General features: G+C 35.8%; 1 protein-coding gene across 2 annotated transcripts in view; it reads right to left on the bottom strand.

The window, feature by feature from the left end:
- Window positions 1-22,292, bottom strand: part of KCNH5 (potassium voltage-gated channel subfamily H member 5) — a 332,682-nt gene that overhangs the window by 301,313 nt on the left and 9,077 nt on the right. For both annotated transcript variants that reach the window (XM_007192964.2, XM_057541888.1), the window contains one exon: window positions 3,545-3,668. In XM_007192964.2, the coding sequence (XP_007193026.1) occupies window positions 3,545-3,668 (124 nt within the window). The remainder of the gene's footprint in view (window positions 1-3,544; window positions 3,669-22,292) is intronic.

Here is a 22,292-nt window from a genome sequence, read left to right on the forward strand (position 1 = left end):
TAAATAAATAAATTTATTAAAAACTAATAATAATAATAATAATAATAATAATTTTGAATCACTGTTATACACCTGAAATTAATATAATCTTGTAAATTAACTATGTCTGAATAAAAAAATTTTTAAAGAATATTGGTATGCGTAGAGAATGGACTTGACACAGGGAGGGGGAAGGGTAAGCTGCGACGAAGTGAGAGAGTAGCATTGACATATATACACTACCAAATGTAAAATAGGTAGCTAGTGGGAAGCAGCTGCATAGCACAGTGAGATCAGCTCCGTGCTTTGTGACCATCTAGAGGGGTGGGATACAGGGGGTGGGATAGGGAGGGTGGGAGGGAGACTCAAGAGGGAGGGGATATGGGGATATATGTATACATATAGCTGATTCATTTTGTTATAGAGCAAAAACTAACACAACATTGTAAAGCAATTATACTCCACTAAACATGTTTAAAAAAAAATAAAAGAATACTGGTATTTTGAAAATACTATCTCTAACAAAAGTGAAGAAGAATTGGGGGGAGATTTGCATACTTCTTCCCACAGTGAAAAAGTGTAACATAATCCAAAGCTCTCTGCTTTCTTACCCGCCTCAAATACCATAACACTTGGGATGAAATACAATAAATAAAAGCATGTTATACAGAAGCCTGTGAGACCTAGGTTAGGGTTTATTGCAAAACAAGCCAACCAATTCAACAATACTGACACAAAACACTGAGCTGTGTCCTGTAGTGCATACAAAAGTGAACAAGATGGAATCCTTACCTTCAAGGCATGTATAATCTGGCACTGGTGGTAGGAGGGAAAGCAATGCTTTAAGCGGAGAGAGTATACAGTTACAACATGCCAGCATTTTTTAATGAACTTTTTATAGGAAAAATTGCACATGCCAAAGAAAACAGGCTGGGGTATAGGGGCAGATACATGGGAAGCAAGAAGAGATGTGAGCGTGACTTTACAATATATCCAGATATGAAGAGCAATACATCTCAAAAATGACAACAAAAGCAATAGCGATGAAAACCCCAGGGATAAGAAAAACTAGTTTAAGGCCATATGATGGTGCCAAATGATGAACTATAGGGAGTCAAAGGAGGACAAGTCATGAGCACCTTCAGGTAGAAGATGGCAACTTGAAACAAGCCCGGCATGATGATGATGGGAGGTCAGGAAATAGTATGGGAGCATCTATATTTCCTGGAATTCTCTATAGAACCTGTTCCACAGGTTAGGTCTACCATAAAACTAACCTTTTCCTAACCTAAACCCTGCTGAGACATAAGGGAGCAGAAATGCTCAATACAAACCTTGGCCTCCCAGAATTTAGAACACACACCTCAGTGACAGTGCTAGGCCAAGAGCTAATATCCACCCAGCAGATAAAAAGGCACAAGAGACATCAGGGTTACCAAAGAGAGTTTCTCAACGAGGGGCCACAGTTTTTCATCATTCCCACCTACCAATTTCAGGCCTGGAAGTGAAGGCTGAATATGAGAATGACTTTAGTAGAGAGAAAATGAGGCTTGCTGGGAGAGGATAAGTGAAGAAAGAGGATGTTTGAACAGATAATTTCTCAATGCTGGCTAAGCGTCGGGATCATCAGAGCTGCTGGTTAAAAGCACTGATTCCTGCCCCCACCGACCCACCTGGGGTGATTCTGATTCAATAGGTTTAAGATGAGGTCTGAGAATCTGTGTCTTGCAAAACCTCTCTAAGTGATTCCCATGTATAGTCAGGTTTGGACTCCATATGAAATCCCTACCCTCCATGAAGATGTAGAATATATATATTTGTATATGCATATAATGTTTCGCAGCATAAATGGGTAGAAAAAAAGATAAATAAATCACTGTTTCCCTGGGCAAATCCCTTAACCTAATTCTAACTCAGTTTTTCCTCTGAAAAATAACGAATATGGAGTAGAAAATAATTCAGACCCCTTGCAGTTCTAAAATAACATGATTTTGGTACTTAGTTAAGTGTGAGCTTTAAAGAAAAATTAACTCAAGGAAAAAACATCCCATCTGGCCTTACTGAAATATTGTGAAAAGTTTTCGGTTCTAAATTGGTTCCTTATATAGAGTTTCCTTTTCTTTTTTATGATCTTTTTTGGTAATACTCTCTTTAAGCTCACAGATATGGAATATTTTAAAAGAATTGTTATAAATAATATAAATGCCAGATTCTGTTTTACATAAGTCAAACAAAATAGCAGTGGTACAATGTACCAACATAACAAAGTATGTGTGATTTACACAGGATGAAAGAACTTTATTTTGATTTTTTTAAATGTTCAAAAACCATGTCCTACTTGGTTGGGGGTTGTTGCCTCTACTTTGTTCAATACAGTTTTAGCAACTCAAGAAGTGTTGATGACATGAATGGTCCTCTGATATAGGATGTTCCTTTGATCACTTGGCACTAGAATAGTTGTGGCCCATAGAGGGTGATCAAAAAATATTTATTGAATGAATTAATAAATTCACAGCTATGCAAAAATATTTCTCTTTGCAAAAGTTCTCACCAGTGGCTCTTAAACTATGTATTTCTATTGACAGTTTAGTCTCCTTAACATTCTAATATAATTTTTACCCTATAGTTTTCATGTGAATCAATAGGTTCTGGTACCAATTCCAATCTGTGGGTGGGGGTGTGGTGGAGAGTCTCCCTATACCAACAACAAGCAATTCTAGGGACACCAGCTGGGTGTCCTATGATTCAACTCAATTCTGACACTACCTACCTGCAGATAGCATCAGATTCCACAGGTTGAACATTGAGGGTTCAGTCCTACAAGACTACCCTCCACCGGACTTCAGGCATCAGTCACAAGCCTAGGTCGTTGCCTGTGCTTCTGACCCACCTAATACAGATTGGAGGTTCCCATGACACCCTTCTTAAACTTCAGCACCAGGTACAAGCAGAGGTTGTTATGTGTACTTTTGACAAAGAGCTATATATCAGAGGTTCCCATGACCTCTTCCTTTGGTTTGAATAATTTGCTAGAGAGACACAGAGCTCAGAGAAACATTTTGCTTACCAGATTACTGGTTTATTATAAAAGGATATAACTCAGAAACAGGCAGATGGAAGAGATGCACAGGACAAGGTATGGGGCTTCCATGCCCTCACCAGACATACCACTCTCGGCACTTCCACATGTTGCCCAAACTGGAAGGCCTCAGAAACTGTCCTCTGAGTTTTTATGGAGGCTTCATAACGCAGTCATAATTGATTAAATCATTGCCATTGGTACTGATTCAACCTCCAGCCCCTCTCCAGGAGACTGGGGAGAGGGCATGGTACTAATCACATGGTTGGCTCCTCTGGCAGCCAACCCTGTCTTTAGGTTATCTAGGGCTTTCCAAAAGTCACCTCATTAACATATAACAAGAAATTCCAAGAGTTTTGGGAGCTCTGTACCAAGAACTGGGTGCAAGACCAAATCACAGCGAGTCTAAGTAAGTTTAAGCTTTTTAACCACATTCAACATTTAGTTAAACTTTAGAAAACATTCCTGAGCTGTTCTGTTACCTACCTGCAAGTGCTACTTTTCTGCATGACGTCAGCTCGATGATACCCAGAGAGTTTGCAAAAACCGTCATTACTATAAACTACAGGCCAATCCACAATCTGGGCATTTCCCAGTAAGAAACTCGATTCTAAAGGAGAAAGAAGAAAAGGGAAGTTTTTTAGCTGCATTTAACAATGTACTTCTTTCAAGTAATTAAAAAGACAAATTCATAAAAATAAACAAATATAACTATGGTTTGTTATGGTACAAATAATAAAACGTATCCTTGAAATTGGCATTATTAGTTTAGCATGATCAGCAAGTGAGATCCGCAATGAGTACAAGATTTGCATATAAACTAAAAACTCCATTGAAAAGAGACCAGTTTACAATACTCTTTGCATTCAAGTAAACACTACACTATGAAAACAAAGCATGGTTAATATTAAATAAATGTTAATGACTATAATAATCACAGCTAAAAACAGTTTAATTTATTAAGACTAAGGGCTACAGTCACTTCTCTACAAACTGAGAATATTAAACTTAATAACAGAGACAAATTTGGATGATTCCTCCAAAAATTGTATTAATGTAATTTTGACATGATGGGACAAATTCTTTGTCCATCAGTTTGATCTAGAGAAGTCTAATTTAAAATCAAATTTTTAAATAAAGTCCCTTTTTAAAATAAAATTATTCAAAGACATTATTTTCAACCACATGCTACACAGAATTTGGAAACTACCATTATTCTAAATAAAAGAAACATCTCTGGTCTGTTTTGCATGGAGAAGTGGTTTTGCTTTAGGTATAAAAATTAATACAAAGAATAATATCTTTTGGCAGATACGTTGATTGAAAATCCAGCAGTTTTAGGCAGTAACTTTAGCAGTTTTGTAGGTCAAATGATAAATATGTTAAAATCAAAATTAAAACAATATTAAAATATAAAACAAAAAATTATTTTTAAAATAAATATCAATATTTTACAAGTAGATTTTTAAGGGAATACTATACTTCAAAATATCTACCTAAAAAATCTTCTTTAAACTCATATTGAGTGGTGTACTGAAGAGAAATTAACTTATGAGTAGATGACTTGAAGTTTAAATTCTGACTCACAGTTGGTCTTCATATAAATAACAATGCAATTCACTAAGTAGCTGCTAAGTACAAGGCACTACTCTGGATCAGACAATGGGATAAAATAAAGATCAATAAACCATGCCCTTTACTCTCAAACAACTTACATATTAAGAAAAACAAATATGTAACCAATTACAATTCACCAGAACAGATGCCGAATCAAGAAGCATGGGCCAACATATGGGGAAAAAATCTGTTTCAAGGCACTAAAATACAATCAAAAGTGGATAGAAACTGGAAAAGACAAACCCTTGAAAAAAGGAAGACACATTAGGTGAGATATTCATTTAACTGTCCATTCCCTTGAGAGCACTTCTCAGTTTGTACAGTTCGTGGGTGATAGCTCAAACAGAAAAGTCTTATGGGGCTAAAAAGTCAAAGGTCATAATATGGGACCGCCAAAGCAGCTTGAAGTTAAGGTGGAGTTCCTTTAACATATGGAGCCATAAACCTGTATATAAATCCACCTCAAATCCTTCTCTGTGACCTAAACTGCATGCACAGGATGAGACTACAAGGAACCCATCTTGTCTTGCAATGACTAGAAGGCTAAAGAGGTAGGCAGAAACTTCATCAGCTTCCCAAAGCTATAGGACAAATTTTGGAGTTCGAGTCCTATCAAGTTAGAGAAGCTTGGTAAATACCTTGAGCTTTCCATTAATTCCACAGAAGGCCTTACTTCAGGAATAAAAATCAAGTCTCAGGATAAAGGGTTATGACCTGAGACTAAGATCAAAAATGTAGAAAATAGACTCATACTAAAAAAAAAAATTAAAAAAGCTAAAATCATAATTAAGGTGACACACCAGTAATTTAACCACCTGCCAAAATAAAATGAAATCCTCTTCAAAGGAAAATAATGAAGTTCAAAATCTCTGCATTGTATCAATACAATGTCCATATACAATTAAAAATTATTAAGCATGAAAAGAAACAGGAAACTGTAACAATAATCCAGAGAAAAAATAGGCAATAGGTTGAGATGGGAACATAGAAATAAACAATACAATCTCTGAAATAAAAAACTGAATAGATTTAACAATATATTGGATGCTAAAAAAGAAAGGACAGTTTAAAAACATATCAATGCAAATTATTGCAAACTGAAGCAAAAAGAGAAAATAACTGAAAAGATGTTCTGGGAGGACAATATCGAGCAACCTAAAATATATGTAGCTGAGTCTGGGGAAAAAAACAGAATAGGACACAGATGTTACTTAGATAAAGAATGACTAAAATTTTTCAAATAGCATGAAAAAGAGCAACACAGAGATCTTAGCTCAGTAAACCTTAAGCAAGATAAACCAAAGAAAGCAACAGTAGGAAGATGACAGTAAAATTGCTAATAAAAAATAAGGGAAAAAAATTTTAAACATAAAAAAAAAGATACATTATTTATATGTGTTATATGTTGGGGAGGTGTAATAACTACAGCATACAAAGTATGAAAAACAAAGGAGGCCAGAAATCAATGGAATGACATCTTTAAAATACTGAGAGAAAAATATTTATCAACCTAGATTTTTATAGAGAGCAAAGATATTCTTCAAAATTGAAGGTCAAATAAAGACATACTAAGAAACAAAAGCTGGGAGAAACCATTGCCAGCAGAATCACAATAAAACAAATGTAACAGGTATTTTAGCTGAGAAAATAATTATAGTAACAATAATAATAACAATAACCCCCACAAAAAACGTCAAGAAGGGAAAAACAAACAACAGATGGGACAAATAGAAAATAAACCACAGGATGGTAGCCCTAAATCCAACTATATCAAGCATTACATTAAATGTAAATGGAATAAACACACTAATTTTAAGACAGAAATTTTCAGACTGGATTTTTTAAAAAAAGAATAGAAACTGATAGTCTAGTATTTTAAGAGAGCCATTTAAAGTATAAAGAGATAGATTGGGACTTCCCTGGTGGTCCAGTGGTTAAGACTTCACCTTCCAATGCAGGGGGTATGGGTTCAATCCCTGATCAGGGAGCTAAAATCCCACATGCCTCGGGGCCAAAAAAACCAAAACATAAAACAGAAGCAATATTGTAACAAGTTCAATAAAGACTTTAAAAATTTTTAAATTTGAAAATTGAAAGTGAAAGTGTGGGGGAAAATACACTACTCAAACACTAAGCATAAGAAAGTAAGTCTGCCCATGATAATACAAAATAAAGTAGCTGAAGACAAGGGGTAATAGAAATAAAGAGGAGCATTTAATAATAATAAAGGAGTCAATTCATTAAGAAGACACAGCATTCTCAAATGCATATGAAAGTAATGAAAGAGCTTCAAAATGCATGAAGAAAAAAAATGACATAACTAGGATAGACAATTTCACAATAATAATGAGAGATTTTAACCTTCTGCCTTAACTAGCAGAACAACCAGATGAAGAACTGATTGAGGATACAGAATATTTGAACAACACCAACACTATCAACTAACTCAAACTAACTGACATTTATAGAACACCCCACACTACACTACAGAATACACATTCTTTTTCAGTGTGTGTGGAGATTCCACCAAGGTGTAACTGACTCTGAGCCACAAAAATTGTCAATAAATTCCAAAATATTGAAATTACATAAAGCATATTTTCTGACTTCAAAGTAATTAAATCAGAAATCATTTTTTTAAATTATCTAGAAAAATCTACAGTATTTGGATGTTACCCAATTCATTTCTAAACCACTGGGTCAAAGAAGAAATCAACAGAAATATAGAAGATATTTTAAACTGGATGATAGTAAGTTTGTTGTATACATTTAAAGCAGTGCTTAGACAGAAATTTCTCATTTTAAAGGTTCATTTTTAATGAAAAGTTTAAAACCAATAATCTAAACTCTTTTATGAAGAAACTAGAAAAATAATAGCTATTAAATCCAAATTAAATAGAAGGAAGTAAATAAAGGTCAGAATGTAGATCAGTGAAATAGAAAACATTCAAAGAGTGAACTTCAAAAAAACACAAGTTACCATCATCAAGAATGAAAGAGGAGACATCACTGGATATAGTACACACAGCAAATGGTAATAAAGGTACAGTGCAAACAATATTTTGCCAATGAATTATAAAACTGTGATGAAATGAATTAAATTTCTGAAAAAAAACTTATAAAAACAGGCACAAAAAGAAATAGAAAATTTGAATAGCTTAATATATTTTAATGAAAACTAAAGCCATCTGGATGGCTATGGGCTCAGGGAATTCTTTCAAATATTTAAGTAAGACATAGTACAAATATTACACAAACTCTCGGAAAATAGGTGAGGAAACATTTCTTAACTTGTTTTATGAGGTCAGCATTATTATGATACCAAAATCTGACAAGGGCTGTTAAAGAAAGAATTACTGACCAATAGATCTTATGAATGTAGTTGCAAAAATCCAGAAGAAAATATTGGCAAATAGAATCCGGCAATATATAAAAATGAAAATAGATCATAACCAAGTAGGGTTTCTCTCATGAACATAAGGTTGATTTATCATTATGAAATCAATCAATGCAATCCATCAACAGAATAAAAGAAAAAGCCATATGATTATATCTCAATAGATACAGAAAAAAGCATTTGACAAAATTCATACTCACTCATGGTTAAAATGTCTGAGCAAACTAAGAATAAAAGAAAACTTCCTCAAACTGATAGAGGATACCTGCTAAAAAATCCATAGTTAACATCATTTTTAAAGCTAGAATACTAAATATTTTCCCCCTAAGATTAGGAAAAAGTCAATGATATATACTCTCAATCCTTACACTCAACATTTCATTGGAGGTCCATCTAAGAAAATAAAGGAAAAAAAAAGAAAAAGAGAGAAACAAACTAAAAAAATACAGAAGATATAAATGTTTAAAAGGTAAATGTAACTTTTTTTCTATTTGCAGATGACATGATTGTTTATGTAGAAAATCCTAAGGAATATTCAAAAGGATATCTAAAATTTTTGAGTGAATTAAGCAAGGTTACAAGACATAAAGTCAATATAAAATCTATTTTGTTTCTATTAACTAGCGTTAAAGAATTGGAAAATGAAAAGCAATTTCACTTAGAATGATACCAAAAAGTATAAAATACTTAGAAATAAATTTAACAAAATACATGTAGGACCTCTAGAGTGAAAACTAAAAAAAGCTGCTTACAAATGGTTTCTAAACAAATGGAGAGCTATGCCATGTGAATGAATTGAAAGACTGGATATTTTAAGACTTCAATTCTCTACAAATCAGTCTATAGATTTAATACAATCCCAATGAAAATACCAACAGGCTTTTTTGAAGTAATTGACAAAATAATTATAAAATGTTTGTGAAAATACAAATTACCTAAAATAACCCAAAATAAAATCTGAAAAAGAAGAACCAAGTTGGAGAAACATACAATTATAGTAATTAATATAGTATGAGATTGGAGTGAGGACAAATAGATCAATGAAACAGTTTAAAGAGTTCAGAAATAGACCCTTACATAAATGGTCAACTGATTTTTTGCAAAGATACCAAGGCAGTTTCATTAATAAAGACAACTTCAATGAACTGTGCTAAAATGACTGGCTATCCATACAAGCAAAAATTGAACCATGACCCTTACTTCACACCACACACACGAAAATAATTTAAAACAGGTCATAGACTTAAACACAAAAGTGAAAACTAAAAAGAAAACATAGAAGGAAATCTTTGCAACTTTGAGGAAGACAAAAAATTTTAAGACTCATACAGTAATCACCATAAAAGAAAGTATTGATAAATAAATTAGACATTATCAAAATTAAAATCAACTGCTCATTCAAGGACACTGTCAAGGAAATGAAAAGGGAATCCACAGACTGAGAGAAAATATTCACAGTGCAGATACCTGAAAAAGAACTCCTATCCAAAACAGGCCCGAAAAATCCTACCAAAGGGCAAATGACCCAATTAACAAAATGGGCAAATGACTTGAACAGACATTTCACAAAAGAAGACGTACAATAGCCAATAAGCACAAGAATAAGATGCTCACCATCATCATGCATTAGGGAAATACAAACTAAAAGCACAATGATCTATCACTGCTTAACCACTAGAGTGGTTATAAAGGCTAATAATACAAAAATGTTGATGAAAATATGGAACAACTGAAATTCTTTATAAAATGCTAATGAGAATATAAAATGGTAGGATCACTTTGGAAAACAGTTTCATGAAAAGTTAAATATTCAACTATGACCCAGAAATTTCACTTCTAGGCATTTACTCAAGTGAAATGAAAAGATATGTTAACAAAAAGACTTGTAGAAAAATGTTCACATCAGATTTATTCACAGTAGCCAAAAATTGAAAACAATGCAAATGTCCATCAACAAGAGAATGGATTAAAAATTGTGGCATATTCATACAAGACGTACTACTCAGCTCTAAAATGGAACAAACTACTGATAGATTGTAGCAACACAAATTAATCTAAAAAACATTGATGATTTAAAGAAGTCAGAAACTATAATTTCATTCATATGAAGTTTAAATATAGGCAAGGTCAATCTATGGTGACAGAGATCAGAACAATGATTTCTGAGGGGGATGGGACAGTAGAGGGACTGATGGTAGAGGGACTGATGAACTTTCTGGAGAAGGTCATTGTTTTCTATCTTTATAGAGATATAAACTACAGAGGTATATACATTTGCCAAAACTAATTGAACTATATACAAGATCTGTATGTTTTACTTCATATAAAGTATACCTCAAACTTAAAAGAAAATACAAGAAGGACAAAGGGCTAGAGAATCACAAGTTTTAGGAAACCAGTGGCATTTGAGCTGAACCCTAGCTATAAGAATGGTAATATTATGCTTCCTTGGTACATACAGTGATTAGAGTAGAGATTAAAATGAGCTTATTCCTGCAAAAATGCTTCATAAAATATAAATTCTTCTATAAATATATATTTTCATTTATATATAGCATCAATTATAAATATTTGTAATACGATCATCAAAAATTAACTTCTTCCCCTTCTTAGCCCAGGCCAGGTCCTAGTCAGTTTAACCTCTCTAATATATATGTTCCTCACTTCATGACTAGGTAGCTGTGGCAGTGCATATAGCTTGCTACATGGTCTCCCTGATTTTCAGACTAACATTCATTTGTCCCCCTCAAGCCCTGCCTCCATCCTACCACTCTTCATCCAGGTCGAGTCTCCCAACTGCTTACATCACTGAATCCTCTCCCAGACTCACAAAGTCCTCTGAAATCCAGCCTCATCCTCTCTGCCTGTGCAACATATTTCTCATTACTCCTAAAGTCCATACTATCGCAGTTAGGTCAGTTTTCTCATTACATTCCCAAAAGATTCTCACTCATGATGCCTACTATCCACTTGAAATACTTTTTCTTCATCCCTTTGCCTATCAAAACTTTTAAGAACCAGTTCAACTCTCCCTTCTCTATGACACATTCGGTGGTTACCACGGAATCCACATCCTCTGGCTACCATCATATCCGTCTGTGTCCAACCCTTCACAGGACAAACTCATCATAAAAGTTGTCTATTCTCATTGGCTCTGTCTTCTCAGCCCCTATTCACTCAACTCACTCCTATCTGGCTTATGTCCTCACCGCTCAAAGACAACCTAGGTAACCAGTAATCTCTCCATGTCATCAAATCCAAAGGACACTTTTTACCCTTTCCACTTAATAATTCAGAAGCATTGGTAACCACTCCCTCCTTAAAAATGTCTCAATCCTTAGCTTACATAGAACAACATTTCCCTGATTCTCTGGACACTCCTCCATTTCCTTTGCAGACTCAACACTCTTTATCCAGTGAGTATATTAAAGTTCCTCTATGTCCATTCCTCTTCTGCTTTCACCTATCTCCCTAGATTCAGTAACTCTATCTCCAAACCAGACCTCTTCTATAAACTCTAGATCTTTATATCCAGGTTCACCTCTCCTCATAGATAGCTTAAATTTACCTCAGTAGAACATGTCCTTGACCTGTCATTTCCCCAAATCAGATGCTTTCCCAGTGTTTCCTATCTTAGAAAATGAGATCACCATCCATGCAGAAATCTGGGAGCCATCTTTCAACATCCTTCTGATTACCCCTATAGCTAATTTATTACCAAATCTTATTAATTTTATCTCCTAGAACCCTTTCAAATCTCTCCATTTCTCTAGATCCTCATCATCATCTCCCAGCTCCAAGCTTCCATCATCTCTCCCCTAGACCATGCCAAGAGCTACTTAATCGGTTTACTCAGACCCTCTCAATGAAGGAATCATTGAGTGACTCCTTCAATAGATTATCCACACTGAAGCCAGGCAGGTCTTTTCAAAATTCAATCTAGATCATATCCCCTCCCTGCTTTAACATCTGTCAATAGCTTGTTGGGGCTCTCAGAACTCTCCCAACTTTGCATGGCCTATAATGACCTCAGAGTCTGTCAAACCTCAACTCTCACCATGCTGCACCTTGCCCTGAGTATGACAGCCACACTGATGTTTTCTTTTTTCTTGTAAGTTTCAAGTCCTCTCCCACCATAGGAGGACCTTTTAACTCGACATTCTCTCTGCCTGAACATCATTGCTTTCCTTCCGCATTTGGTTGACACCTACATTTATTTAGATCTTAACGCAATCGTCATGACTCTAGTGAATCTTTCCCTGACCTTCTGACCAGGTCATCCCTAATAATTTTAGACATGATGTACCTCTCACTCACAGCCCTTATCAAAGTTGCAATTTTATACCTATTTGTGTCATGAAATGATTAATGCATATCTGCCTGTTGAGCTGTAAGTTCTATTTGATCCTCCAATACCTAACACAGTGCCTGGCATCTAATGTATGCTTCCTAATTGTCTGACTATATCAATAAACAAATGCATTCATAGATTCTTGCAGGGATCTCTCTTTATATAATTGATATCATGAAATTTAGTATGAAGTGCCTCTCTAAATACCTCATATATGCTTTCATATATGCTATTTTTTTGTCTTCTCAAATAGATGATATGGTCCTCAGAACTATAAAGTTTATGCCTACTATGCATACAGTAGTCACAATACAGTAATTACTTATTGATTAAAGGAACTGTCAGTATCCCAGGAAAGAGAATCCCACAGTTCTAAAACAGAAGGACCATAAACATTAAAAGGTCTACTGCAGGAGGCCTTCTTTCCCCAGAAGCTATCCAAATCGGTGTTTTTCAAACTTTCTTTAATTGAAGCTCATAGTAAGAAACAAATTTTACATAGTGACTCAATGTGTGTTTACACACATGCACACATGTACACACAACTGAAAAAATTTCTCAGATAACACCCTTACTACATGAGATGTACTCTATTTCTGTTCTATTTCAATTTTTTAGTGTGCCAGTCAAGACCCATTAAATGGATCTACACCCTATAGAGGGTTGTATCTCATGGTTTTAAAAACTTGCTTTAAACTATCCCCAAAGGCCTTGCAGACCACCCTCTCTCATAAACAGACTTGTTTTCTAGACATTTTTTAGGATTTAGATCAGAAGCTCTAACTGTTCCTAGTTAACTCTATCAAAAATGTAACCCTACCCCAACATACCATTTTCAATAGCTCTACAATGGGAAAATTAAGACTCCAGCTCAGCAGGGCCCTGCTCTCACTATCCATTTGCTGTTGATATATTATTTCACTTACATCCTAGTAATTCTGTGTAATAACAAAATTAATAACAAAAGCAACCAGGAGCAGAGCCCTTACTCTCTGCCAGGCATTGGGCCAGATGTCTACATGCAACTCCATCCCACAGTGAGTTGGAGACTCACCAAGCCCCAAGTGCCCCAGGAGGTCAGAAGCAGGAACTAGCACCCAGGTTCCTTAAATTCTAATTCTTGACTGAGACATTTGCAACTTCAAACCTTTTCTAGGGAAAACTGTGCCTCATTTTTTGCTTTAGACAGAAAAGTAGAAGACTAGGAATGAAAGGTAAGTCCTAAAACAATTCACGGCAGGGAGGAATAACTCTCATATTAGCATGAAGGCGGAGTGGTTTAGGAAAAAGAACTTAGAAGTTGGAATCAAAAGTGAGTTGTTGAAAATGTATGGACACCAAGGAGGGAAAGTAGGGGTGGGGGGGTGGGATGAACTGGGAGATTGGGATGGACATATATACACTAATTTGTATAAAATAGATAACTAATAAGAACCTGCTGTATAAAATAAAAATTAAATTTAAAAAAAGTGAGTTGTTGAGATCTTGCCTATCTTCTATCTTATTTTTTTAAATATATGCTTGATTTTAACCAATAACATAGAATATGGACAATTCAGATAATTGCTAGGTACGCTCTCGAGTATTTGCTTGCATATTCAATTCAACCTAGCAACTCAAAGTTTTTTTAAAGTTTTAAAAAATAGTTGAGGAAATATGCTCTCCATTTATCTTTATTCTTCAAGTTTGATTCCATTAATTTAGACCAACAGAGAGTAAAGTAACTGGACTGTGTGCTCACTAGCCCTTATCTCAAGGTCTTAATAATTATGCATTAGCAATATGTGCTCTGGGTTTAGGAAGACAAGCATAAGAACTGCTTCTATCATTTCTGAATGTTTTATAAAACCATAATTGAGAAAATCAACCGCAGTGCTAGGTCCTTCATATAACTAGTCATCAACTGGTAACCAGTCATAACAATCAAATTATCATTAAAATCCTTTCCCCAAATTTTCCGCCAGCATTTGGATCCTGTCTCAATACTACCAAGGGAGCTACTGTGAAAAACCTGGGGAGTTTTAATTAGGTTATTGGCTTCCTCATAATGATACCTACCACTCTGGGTAGTTTATGGAGATTAGAATAATGTAGGCAAAATCTTTATAAACTACCCATTGGAGTAAAAATTCTTTATAAACTATAAACTGTTATTGTTTATTATATATAAGATTCTTTTACAACTGTATTATATACCCTGAGAGAGCTTTCTGTGTGTGTGTGTATAAACAAAGAACCTAGAAAAAATAAATTTTTAAATGTTGACCCTGCAAACCAAAACCTATAAAATTATACTGAGAGCTAAACTACAAAATAAAATATTAGGAGGAAGGGGGAGAGAAAGAAGAAGGGGAGACAGATTTTTTTAATGTTAAGAGCTAAATTAGAGGGAAGTTGCTCAGTATTAAATTGTCCAGGAGCTTCTTTCGGAAACTTGTCTGTTAGTTGAAATGCAATGTGTATATGATATAGTCACACAACTGTTCCATTTCCCTATAGTCATGAAAATTATTGTTTTGGTGAATGTAAAACCTGGTATTATTAACAAATATTAAGAACAAGATAGCAGAGTAATTAAAATTGCTTCCCAGAAAATTTTAATTCCCTTTGGCTTTAAAACATGGCAGGGAAAAGCAAACTGCTTACTGAAGGATAACTTCTTTACAAAGGAAATAGTTGCAAATCTAGAAAGCAAGATCAGCTCAGAAGTTTTGGAAACATAAAGTCATTAAAGAAATTGCCCAGAATTCTTAGTAACCATCATCATCCTCATCGTTATGAACTGAATGCATGTGTCCTCCCAAAATTGATATGTTGAAACTCTACGCCTCGTGTGATGGTATTAGGAGGTGGGACCTTTGAGATTTGATTAGGATTCAATGAGGTCGTATGGATGGAGATCCACATGATTGTGATTAGGGCCCTTATAATAATGATGAGAGCACGTGCTTCCTCTCCTGGGCTTCCCATCATATGAGGAGAATACAATGAGAAGCCAGCAGTCTGCAATCAGGAAGAAGGTTCTCACCAGAACCTGACCATGCTGGCACCCTGATCTTGAACTTGCAGGCTCCAGAACTGTAAGACATAAATTTCTGTTGGTTATAAGCCACCCAATTTATGGCATTTTGTAATAGCAGCACAAATACACTGACATTCATCAACCAAGCTTAGGGAAACCAGTTCTGATTTGTCCTCACAGCTCTTAGCACACCAACAGTCATGAAGTCTGAAAAATTAAACCTTCCTTGGAATTCAGACTGTTTAGAAACATCATCAAGGACTGAAACAATCATGTCCAAATGTTTTAAGTACACAGACGTTCCTGTATGAGGGCTCTAAGAATTGGGTAATTATCCCTACCAGGTGGTCTAGTCCAGTAAAACATTTCAGAAGCAATAATCCTACACATGGACAAATTCTCAAACGGATCTCTGCAAGAGCCTGAGACTTGAAAACACCTTATTATATTCTTTCAAGACCATCGAGTATCCTCTCAGAGATGGACATGAAATAAAACAAGCACTTTTTCGTCAAGAGTTAGAAGGTCAAAAACTAAATAGCACGTCCCTAATTCAAAATGCCCACTAGGATCCTTATGAGTGTTTCTCAATTTTGACTATTCATTCGATTGGGATGGAGGTTGAGGAGAATTGGAGGGGGCCACAGGAATTACTCATTCTAGGCCCCAAAGAGTTGGTTTTAATTGGTCTGGAGTGAGAGCCAGGCATAAGTTATTTAAATCTTCTCATGTGGTCTAATATGCAGCCAGGGTGGAGAAGCCCTGATCTACTGCAATAATGCCTAAATGCTGGCAGTGGCAATAGAATCTACAGATTGCTAAATTCTAATGCAGACACACTGAATTGACTCCCTAGGATTGGAACACAAAAATACAGCCTCAAAGGTCAGTCTCATTCTCAGCCAGGTTTGGGAAACTTTGCTCTCATATCTTGCTACTCAAAGTGTAGACGGTTATCACCTGGGAATTTATTAACAATGCAGAACCTGGGACCCACCCCAGACCTGATGAATCAGAATCTGCATTTTAGTGAGATCATCAGGTGATTCCCCAAGCTCATGACTACACTCATCTTGTGCATCCTTTTCTTCCTTTTAAGGATGGGAAAGCAGGCCAGGGAAGTTAGAGGACTCGGCAAACATAGGAAAAGGGCATCTAGTGGGGGAGAAAGACAGAATTAGGCCTCGCCGTCTAAGACTTTCTATTTCATCACTATATTTCTGAACTGCTGTTTAAACTTTTGTTTTCATTTAATATAAAGGAAGCCCTTCCTCTTTACAGTGCTATTTCTTCAGACATCACGGAAAGTAACTACAATTTAATACCACTACATATTAATCCCATTCCTAAAGGAGATCACATAGAAACCATGAGGTCAATAATTCCACTGGCAGAAGTTTCTGGAAGAAGAAAGGTTATATTCAGTCAATGAAAACAATATAAAAGCATGTATTCTTCCTTTCTATAGCAATTCCAGGAAAAGAATCTTTTCCTCTGAGCTGCTCCAACACTACCTGTATCTGGCATGACTAGATGGTTATTTAGGTTTTCGTTTCATTTGTTTTTATGAAAACTACCCCATTCTCTGATCCAGAAATTCCATGGACATTAACAAGTGTGGAACGCCTTTTTGGGGGTTAAACCTCTCTCTCTCTCCCTCTCGTCTTTTTCATGCAAATTACCCTAGAGAGAAGTATTTCAAAGCACAAGCACAGAGAAGTTTTCAGATATTTTAAGAACTGCTAAGGTACAAAAGAATTCTAGAGTACTGAGGAAGAACCAAGACATGGAGGTGAGAAAGGAAAGGACTTCACAAAAAGAAACCAAACACACTGAATAAAACACATTCACTAATTTATACTTTTTCCAAGGTCTAGTGCTGATTCTGAGAAAAGTCAACAGGATTTTCCCTCACATTATATTCATTTAGTCCTAACCTTGGAGAAGCACACAACCCAGAAATCATCACCTTTATTCTGAAAGCCCTAAAACCCTGGCATAGACCTCCTCCAGCAGAGGTGAAGTATAGGCAGAAACAGGTAAATTGAGCTAAGGGCTATTTGCAGCCACTCTCGCAGAACCCCGGGACCTCCATGAGGGAAGGACTTGAGTGCAGGTGCTCACAGTTCCAAGTATTACCCCACCCTCCGCAATTCTCTGATTCAAAGAGCTAAAGAATTCACATTCCAAAAATCAGTGGCCAAGAATGGAAACTTGGAGCTTAAAAGCAACACAATGAAGCTCATGCAACAATCACTAATGTTTTCTAAAACGTATTGAAGAGGGTATTTCAACAATGCTGATTGTCAAATATTCATTATAAAGTTAGATTTGGTTTGGGAATCTTGGTTTTATTCAAAATTTTACTTTGGATAGAGAGAACAAACTAAGTGGTTACCAGTGGGGAGAGGGGTAGGAGATTAAGAGCTACAAACTACTGTGTATAAAATACCTAAGCTACAAGGATATATTGTATAGCACAGGGAATATTGCCAATATTTTATAATAACTGTAAGTGGAGTATAATCTATAAAAATTTTGAATCACTATGTTGTACACCTGAAACTAATATAATATTGTAAATCGACTATACCTCAATCTAAAAAACCTACTTTGGAAACATATATACATACATACATACAAAAAAAAAATTTACTTTGTCTCTCATCTGAACCAGCCTCCTGTTAAAATCTGAAGTTACATATTTCTAATCCACAAGAACAACCAGACGGACCAAGCTAATTATCTGGCCTGTGATACTCTTCTGAACCTCTGTAAGGAGAATACAGAAATCACCTCTGTACACAGTCTCACTGAACTAAGCTCTCTTTGGCTGCATTCTTATTTACTTCAAGGGAATGAAAAGGGAGCTAGATAACAAAGTGATAATGCAGGTAATCTCTAGAGCTTCACTACAAACCTGGCAATCTCCCAGTTTTCTCCATCTCAGTTTTCTTCATCTCCATCCTTACCTCTCTCTATGCCCGATGCTTGAGCCAAAACCCTGAAAGCCATCCTTCACACCTCTTCATTCATGCCATCCAGTTCAACACTAAACCCTAATAATTCTACCAGCAGAGGCATCCGCACTTCTCTCCTTCTCTACTGTTACTTCCCAGGCCAACCCACCATCATCTCTTGCCTGGACAATTGCAACAGTCTCCTGGCTGGTCCCCTACTGTCACTGTTCCTCCCTCCAACCCAACTTGCTGTTATACAGCAAGTGACCCCTGTGGCCAGGAGATCTGTCCACTGCACTTGGAATACAATGCAAAAGCCTTACCCGGAATAGTCAAGTCTCTGTCTCTCCATCCTTGTTTCCCGCCTTCCTCTTTTTTTGCCCACTGCAATCCAACTACACTGGCTTTTAAGCTTCACAAACTTAGCCACTCATTTTCTCCTTCCTCCTTAGGACGGTTCACATGTTTTCTCTTTGCCTGAAATATTCTTCTGCCCACTCATCATCTAGTTACCTCTTACTTTAGGCCTCAGTTCAACACTACTTCCCTAGAAATGTCTTCCCTGACACCATCTCCCAATCAAAATTAGTTTCTGTTACACTTGATCACAGCACCCTCCCTTTTTCCTTCAAAGTGCTTACCACAGTCTGTAATTTATATTTTGTTTGGGTTTGTTGAACACCTATCTTCCCACCAGACTCCAAGTTCCATGAGGGCAGGGACGATGTCTGTTGGTTCATCACTGTATACCTACAAAAGTTTGTTGAATGATCAAATATAAAAATTCTTATTCCTATTTAAAGTCATACGGCCAATAAACAATTACTAGAGCAATGGTAGACATTGTCAAGAATATAGATAAGAATTATGCTAGGTATTTTTCTTCAAAGAACTGACAATTCTGTAAAAAAATTAAAATTAGGTGTTCCGACACAGATTTCCCTGAACTCTGGAAACTTGTGAATTTAAGTCATGGAGCATATATTACTTTTTAAACTTGTCTTAAGTGGGTGAGTGATATCTATAGATATATTTAAGTTTCAGAGAACAGTAACAGCAGAACAATCCCTGAAGCACATACAGCACATTTTTATTTGGGTTAAATAAAATCCTGGCACAGATGGCTAAACAAAAGCATAAATAATTTATATGTCATGCCCACATCCACAATGTTGATTTCTGGTAGGTTCATTATCCACTTCTACTATGTCAATAACAGAATATAAAACTGGTATGTTTCATGTCCTTACAAATACACCTTTATCCTACAGTTCTATATCAAGGAAATGTGTGTGTGTGTGTGTGTGTGTGTGTGTGTGTGTAGACACATACACTTTGTACCTGTCTCATTCCACAATGAAACTATTATATAGTAATAATTGGCAACATTAAGCAGACCATCACTGTGGGAGTTGGAAATATGCAAAAAATATCTGTTAATTTATTCAAACTTGTTCAGCTGTCATCAAAGATAAAAATATGCCTTCACTTTTCATCTCCTTCAAGATCAAAGGTACATTTTTAAGTTTCTGTGTTTCTTTGATGGCATTAAATTCATCATTTTTCCATCTAGCCAAAGTGGTTCAGAATTCATGAGATACTTTAACTTATATTCCTGAAATTCTAATGGTAGGAATAATAGCAATTTTGTTATAGAAAATATTTCTACACACAAAAAAATGTTCAACAATTCAAAGTTTCTACTTTTAATCACTGGTGTTTTGTTCATGAAAGATGTGTTTCTAAAAAGTATACTCGTCAGAATCATTAAAAGTAAAAGATAACTGCAATAATGGCCTATGAGATTCGTAGTCTCAGAGTACAACAGAAAACCTTCACCCTGCTGTTGATAAGAACAAATTTTTACTGAATTTCATTACAATGACATTTCTTAAAATACCTAAGGACTTAAAACATTCGCTAGTTATATAATCTTGGATAAAAGCTAAATCAGTCAAGATATGTTTGTCAGGGGGAATAAAGTTTTACATTTTTAATGTTTAAGCATCATTTTTTTTCCATACATATTTCCATACAAATACAAATATAAGATTTTTAGAAATTTCATGTAATGTCTGAAACATTTATATTAACATATTTCCATATAAGCATCATTTTTCAATCCTGCAAATAAGCAAACCTTGTTTTTGCAAATGAACTACAGCTGTTCTAAAGGGATTCTATTTTCTTTGAAGTTAACCTTTTAAGGCAATCAAACACTAATAGCAAGATAACTAATGGAGAATTTCAATTAAAAGACTAGTCTAAGCTCCACACCTGGTAGAAAAAGTAGAAGTGAGGCTTTTCTGAATGCATTTACAATCAGATTAATTTTCTAAAGCTTTGTCTTTTTTTTTTTTTTTTAATTTCTACTATCTATGCATTAGGAGCTAATTGTTCAAGGGAAAGATACAGATCACAAATTCAATTCATTTCTCTCCTTTGGCCGGATTTCACTGAGCCAGTTACAAAAAGAGGCTGAATTTCTGCCTTCTTCTTCAGCTTCTCCAAGCACTGCCAATTACTGAGGTAAAAAGAACTGATGTTTCTTTGACTGTAAGGAGTAGTTTTTTTGTTGGGGGAAAAAGTGGTGTTTATTTGTTTGTTTTGGTTTTGGTTTTTTTCTCCAAATAAGTAAGCCCTTGGTAAAGTGAATCCAAATGCCTTTAATCTCAGATCCACCAGTTTAAGACTTAGGAAAGCCTTAACTATTTAATACTTTCCTTTCTTCAGGTTAAAAAAAAGAAAAGTAAATCTCCCCTACCTCAGAGAAAATAGGAACAGGTGAACATTTATTAAGCCCTTGCTATGATGAGGCACAGTGCAAGATCCGCTACATTTGTGGGTTTGCTGAATCTTCCCAGCAAACCCACAAGGTAGTTACTATAATCCTGTAGAGCCCTGGGATGTCACCAAGAGTAATGGCTAGAGTCATGATGGAAGTCTGTGTCAAGACAAGATGGAAATGCCTTTGCTCTGTTCAGAGCACTGTTCTCTGCCCCACAGAGTTCCAGAAAGATGACCAGTTACCTTGACAGTGGTTGCTCTAGTGGAAAAAGAGCCTGCTTGGGAACGAACAAGGAGAATGTATCACACCTTTCATTCCTCACTCTCAGAGGACATCTTTTGTTTCTGGGCCCAGTAGTGAGGCAACTCTTCTTTCAACCTGTAACTCCTCCTTTGGTCCATCACACTTATACACATTGGCTGTATATGATATCGGTAATGGACATGTTTCATGCCCTGAGTCAGTAGAGTGAACAGGCAGGAATCACTCACTCGGCACACTGCGCTTATAAAGGGTAAGAAAAAACTACTTGGCAAAATTCTTACCTCTAGGGATCAGTAATCTGGTTAGCAAGTAAGACTAATATTACACTGAGTGGGAAGCCAGAAATGACCCTAAGATTTCTAGACTAAAAGATTAAAATAGTAAAGACACCTTTGACAGAAATGGGGAAATACCAAAAAAGTAAGTCTATTTGAAGCCAAAACCAATGATAAATTCAATTCTCTGGCCACAATGAGTTTTAGATAACTTGTGAGGTGTACAAGAGAAATTCTATAGGCCACTGGAAATACAGGACTGGAGAACAGAAAGGATACATTTTAAATTATGACCGAGGACAAACTTGCTCTGAAAAGGAGGATAAAGATGTAAGAAAGACAGCTGAAGGTTGAACCTGAATGACAACCATCCTTCAGGAGAGGGAAGAGGAGGAGAGGGGAGGGGAAAGGAGATAGAAAAGGAATAGAAAGGGTATAGAAAAAGAAAGGGAAAAGGGCAGGAGAAAGTGAAAAGTCATGAAAGCCAAAAGACGAACTCATGTGGAGAGGGTAGGGGAGCAGAGTCTTAAATCTTACAGAGCCAGAAAAATATGGACAAA

Source organism: Balaenoptera acutorostrata, chromosome 3, assembly GCF_949987535.1.
Source record: "Balaenoptera acutorostrata chromosome 3, mBalAcu1.1, whole genome shotgun sequence".
NCBI classification, from domain to species: domain Eukaryota; kingdom Metazoa; phylum Chordata; class Mammalia; order Artiodactyla; family Balaenopteridae; genus Balaenoptera; species Balaenoptera acutorostrata.